This window comes from Buceros rhinoceros, unplaced genomic scaffold (genome assembly GCF_000710305.1).
Source record: "Buceros rhinoceros silvestris isolate BGI_N320 unplaced genomic scaffold, ASM71030v1 scaffold20031, whole genome shotgun sequence".
NCBI classification, from domain to species: Eukaryota; Metazoa; Chordata; class Aves; order Bucerotiformes; family Bucerotidae; genus Buceros; species Buceros rhinoceros.
In genome coordinates this window covers 36635-42495 of record NW_010395110.1, presented here as the reverse complement: position 1 = coordinate 42495, position 5861 = coordinate 36635, and the positions used below count along the sequence as shown (strand labels likewise).

At 47.3% G+C, this 5861-nt stretch overlaps 1 protein-coding gene across 1 annotated transcript in view; it reads right to left on the bottom strand.

The window, feature by feature from the left end:
• The window catches only part of SH2D1A (SH2 domain containing 1A), a 15208-nt gene extending 14158 nt beyond the window's left edge, over positions 1-1050 (bottom strand). The window contains exon 1 of the mRNA XM_010145447.1: positions 914-1050. Coding sequence (XP_010143749.1) covers positions 914-1050 — 137 coding nt within the window. The remainder of the gene's footprint in view (positions 1-913) is intronic.
• Positions 1051-5861: the final 4811 nt, after the last annotated feature.

Here is a 5861-nt window from a genome sequence, read left to right as displayed (position 1 = left end):
CCTGCTGAAGTAAGGCGCATGTGTCTGTTGAGCCTTGGTAGACACATCTTCGTTCTTTGGAAGCAGCAGATCTTCATTGCACAGTGTTACCTCTCACGACTTCCAAGACTTTGCTTTTGCCCCAAAGTAGAAAAATCAGATTACCTCTTTACAACAAGGTCCTACGGCTATGAAGTCCCCCAGCTCTCTCAGGGAAACCTCTCTACCTGCTCGCTGACAGACCATCCCACCAGATCTTTCCCCTTTCACCCTGTTTGATGAAACATTACCGCTTAGTTTGTTACTCATTGATATTTCATGTACTTTACAGGAAGGTTACTGCAAACCCAATGGCTCATGGGATACACAGCCGGGCCAAGAGCATCCCAAAGCAAAGCTCTGGCTAACAGCAATCCCAGTGGTGGGGGACACTGGGGATGTTGCTAAGCTCACCCATGAGTGCATTAGAGAAGCAGAAGACAGCGGGCAGAAAGGAAGAGGATTACCCAGCACAAAGAGGCAGCACACACCATCCTGAAGAGAGTTGCTTGGTCCTTGTCCATGGCACCTCGCTTGTCCTTCCAACATGCCCCAGGCCTGCTTTCTCTTTTTGTTTTATGCACAAAGTAAGCGTGGGGTCTGCAATTCAAAACTTGGTCCTCTTTGCTCTCCACAGGACCCCACAGCCCTTATGCACCCCTCTGCCTTAAGTCAAGATGAAGGAGCCAAAAGTCTCACATATGTCTGCAAATAGCAGTATTAGGACATATTTTGTCCCTGTTACGCAGGAACACCCCATACCGTGGATGCAAAGGTTGGAAATCAACTACGACCTGTCCGGCCCTTCTTGGCACCCCGCTCCCAGCCCTGCCGCCCTCGGCTGCCCCGCACACCCGAGACGCGATGGTAGCTGCGCGGGGCCGGCTGCACTCACAGCACGCAGAGGCAGTAGACTCCCGGGATGCTCTCGCTGTCCCGCAGCAGGTAGCTGCCATCGGCACCTGCTGCCAGCAGTAGCTTCTCCCCAGCCTCACGGGTGATGCCCCCGTGGTAGATGGGCAGCGCGTCCATGCTGGGGCCGTCTCCCACCGCAGGCAGCTCTCCCAGTGCACACACTGCCTCCGGCTGCTCCTCAGCCCTGTGCTCCCCTCAGCATCTCCGTCTCGGAGGCAGACGCATGCTGGGGCCGGCTCCCACCGCAGGCAGCTCTCCCAGTGCACACACTGCCTCCGGCTGCTCCTCAGCCCTGTGCTCCCCTCAGCATCTCCGTCTCGGAGGCAGACGTAAACAGGATGTGTTCACACCTCAGAAGCCTCCGCACAGGCGAGACAGCGCTGAGGGAAGAGTGAGGAACGAGCACAGGTTTTCTGCGTTCTTTTTTTTCCTTTGGCCCCTTTGTGTTTTCTTTTTTCACAGGCTGTAACATCCTCACAGCATCGCAGCTCATGCACAGAGGTGTCACTTCACAGCCCACCCTCGCTCATGTGGCTCCCTGCTCGGCAAGGATGTGACATGATGACCTGCACCATGGCCGCGAGGCCAGCGGCCACCCTGGTTCAGGGCAGGGGGGCCAAGACGGTGGCAGCACTGTCAGTCGCTGCCGCCAGGCGCTTGCCTCCTCTGCTGTTAACTCAAGGCGGGGACAAGGAATGGAGAAGAAGGACCCCAAACGCCCTCTGCAAAGCAGGGATTTTTTTTACCTCTTATTTTTAAAATCCCCAGGGGTGAGAAACCAGAGGAAGCAAGCTGGCCTCACTGCCCTCTCCCTTCCAGGCTGCTCACCTCAGGCTGTGGGTACTAAGCATGGCCCTTGCTCCACAGATGCTGGCCCCAGCTGATTTACCTCACGAGTGGTTATTTTCATAGGCTTTGGTGGTGTTTAATCACTCTTAGTATCAGGGGTGTTAATTATTTCTGCTTGGAGGCAGGCAACAGCCTCGGCACAGGCAAGGAGGTCCCTCACAATCTTCCTGAGGCCATTGGTGATGCTGCCACCTTCATGTGGTATGCGAGTGGGCAGCCAAAATCCAGAGCTATGTCTGAAAAAGCCATTTCTGTCACCTGCTGTGGTCACAGACATTTCCTCTACGCTTGTCATTGAAAGCTCCCAAATGTACGTGCTTGCCAGCAGGTCTATTTGTAAACAAGCCACATACGTGCTTTTATACCCCCACAGATATTTTCACCCATGGAAAAAACGAGCATGTTTCCTGTCATGGCGGTGACAAGGTGGTGCTGCCCCCCATACCCGTGGCAGGCTGAATTCATCCCTGGCGCCAGGCTGCTGCGCTCCCCCGACCAGCCACGTCCTCGCACCTCGGCGTTACGAGGTAAACTCACTAAAATACAGCACTAAGTACAGGTTGTGATTATGATTGATACATTTTAAATCGAGTTTGCTAGCAGGACAGGGCAGAATGAAATCACCTCACCCAGGTGTTCGCCGAATGCTCGGTTCTGGTTGAAGTTAAGGATGGGTGGAAAAATAGCTCTCTAGACACACACATTTCAGGGACAAAACCAGAATTAAGATCACCAAAAATAAGAGCTGCTCTTTTAAAGTTTCAATCAATCAAAATGTTTTTCTCTTGGTGATTTCACAGCACATGTCTTTCAATTCTGACCTTTAATGTAGCTTTTCCTCGGAAACATTTGTTTAACCTAGCTTTAGTTTTTCCTTTCGAGGGATGGACATTTCTGACCAGTGAGACACAGGTCACCGCACCGCACCAAAGTCACTGACAGCTTCCAGAGGCACCGTGATCCTCTTGCCCTGTGGGCAGACCTCAGCAGCACCTGGGAGGTCGAGAAAGCTGCAGAAATCCTCAGCTTCCACCACCGTGTTTATGGCTTTTCTATCCTGTTACACAGGTGTTCATTACCCCGTTTACGGGAACCTGGGGACTCAGCTATCCTGCCAGTTTTTTAAACCAGTTGTTAAAGTATTTGCACAAAGAGCTAGAGCTGCTGCCTGCTGCAAATGTGATTAATGTGGCTGGCAACAAGGTGTAAGCAGAGCACTGTTCCCTCGTAAAGCTGCTACCTTTTCCAAACTACCTCTACTCTTGGGGATATCATCTAACTTTCCCATTTCTTAACCTATTCTCAGTATTAATAGCTGATTTCAGAAGAAGTATGTGTGTAGTTAGCTGGTGAGGAAGAACAACCAGAACCATCCAGTTCTGCAGATGTCATTGCCCCACTCATCAGATTTCAACTAAAGCATAGGTAGAAAATCATGAAACTCTTTACTCTGAGATGGTCTCTTACTACGGGAGTCATCCCGTTATCAGGCCAGCCTGCACACCCCCAGCACTCTGATGAAGCAGTATCTATTACTGTAAAAGAGTTGTAAACACTTTTTTTGCTTTTGTGGGTAAGGAACCCATAAAACTCCAGCTACTGAACCCCTTCCACACCAATCCCTTTATGGCCACATTGACTAGGGGGTACGTAGCTTTTGAGAAGTAATGGAAATGCTGGATTTTGGAACTAGGGCCATTAAGCAAATGCTGAGGCACCAACCAGGATAAACCAAACCAATGGACACAGGAGCTTCCTGGGCTGAGAAGAGAAAAACCACGACACTGCCAGCACAGCTGTGCACCACACCACTGAGGCTGGGGAAATCCTCCCTTCTCCTAAACAAACCATCTTCACTGCAGCTCTCACTGTTTGCACCCAGTCGGACTCACACCAGCTGCTCCATCTTTTATCCACTTAATCCTATGCATCCAAAGTGTCATTTGCCATCCCATTTCACACTGCTGCCTATGCGCAGTGGGGCTGACAAGTCAAACTACGAAACACAGCAGCATGCTCGGGAGAGTAGGAGAAACAACCAAGAACCCAGCCTCCAAGCGGTGCTGCTCCTGTTTGGACTTAGTCCTCTCTGCCTTCCACTGATAATGGTGATTTCTTTAACCACCCCTGCCCTGCCCTGAAGGATGCTGGGCACTTCTCTTGTTTTGTTTGGACTGTATTCAGCTTACTCTGGGCACGACAGTTTTGTGCCTTCCCTAAATCAGTCCAGCCAGCAGTCCCTGCAGTATACTATAAAAAATGTATCTAAAAAATACATGAAGGAAAGCAAGCACTTTAAAGTGTTCTGGTCATGAAAAACAGGCTTAGAAAGATAGGCCTGCACAGACCTCTTGGGTCATCAAGTCTACTTCTCCGCTATCTGAGCCAAACACATCGTATAATCCCTTTCAGGAACTCACTATACTCCCTCTTAAAAGTAGCTTGGGGTTGTTTGTTGTTGTTGTTGTTTCCACATTGGAAAGCGATTGCAGAACATCATTGTTCTGTTGTTTGGAAACCTGCTTCCAGTTTCCATCCTAAATTTATTCAAGACCAATTTACACTCATTTGTTCTTGTGCCAATGTTGTCCTTTTGTTTAAATAGATGTTTTCTCTTCCTGGAGCTTATGCCCATGCATATTCACAGCGGCCTCCCTCACCTTCATTTCACCAAATTCCTCTCACGCTCACCACTCTCCCTTCCCATGGTCACTCAAATTGTCTTCTTCAGTAGCTTCCCAGAAGTGAAGTGAATCATTTGTGAACAGTGTGCAATATTCTGACTGATTGCTAACATGGGCCTCATACGCTGTCACTGGTGTTTCACTGCCCTGGTGACAACACTTCGCTCTGTATGCTCCGTGTCTTTCTCTTCCTTATCCTTTTCTTACCTCCGAGCATGCAGGTGTAGCAGAAACCTGGTTAACATGACCCAAGATGCATGAACTTGTACTCAAATCCTTCTGAACTTCATCCGGTTTACCCTGTGCTGGTCCTCAAGGTCACTAAGTTGTTCCTAAATGAGTTTTATTTATCTCTGCAGTGACAGCACCTCCCTCCCTTATGCCATTGGTAAATTCCATTAGCACAAGCTTATTTTTTATGGGGTCATCATTAATAAAAAATGCTAAATACTATCAGGCCCAAGACTGATGCTTGGGAACCTCTACTACCTTCCCTCAGTACTGATCTTCTCCTACTACTACTCACTTTCTCATTCACTTTTCTATTTCTGTGCTAATCTCCCATTTTAGCTAATAATTTCCCACATGGCACTGTACCAAATGTTGTACTCAAGCTTAAATAATAAGCTCTAAGCACTTCCTTTGCCTAGAAAAATCAATGATGATGATATTTCAGGCACCGGAACTCATAGAAGTACCTGAGAAGTGAAGGTAGGGGTGACAAAATGAAATTACCTGAAGTTTTTTTGAACACCTGCAAAGATGTGGCCTCATTTTAATTTTCAGATGAGCTGCTTCATTCATCCCTAGCAATGACATTTTCATACATTGTTGAATTTTATAACAATTCTGAATATTGTAACACTAATGCAAGGGCATCATTAAAATCCTCGGATATTGTTATTTGACTGAAAATAAGAATGACCTTCAGGACCTTTATGAAATTAATGTTACTGCAGAACTGTTACAGGGAGGCCTTGTATAAAGGGCTATAAAGCAAGATAAAAAGTAAAATACCTGTATTGGTAGTTTTGCTGAAACAGCACTACTATCATAAATGCCATCCCTGAGGAAGAACTGAAAAAGCAGCTTTGAAATCAGCAGCTATTGCAATGTTTCTGAAAAAATATTTAACTGGCAAAACGCCACATTAAAACACAATTAACTTCAAATATGATTTTCATTATTTTGTGTCACTTTCATTTTTAGTGTAATCTAGCAAAATACTCAGAAGAGCTGTATAGAATTGGATCTGCAGACAAGAGACTTGTTATTCACATAAGAAAGTGATGCTGAGATTCAGCAAAATCTTGCTTTTTCTACAGAGTAATTGCAGAGTCACATTGACATGTTTCCTCTTTGGGCTGAAATGAAAGAGGTGGGAAAAACCAGCTA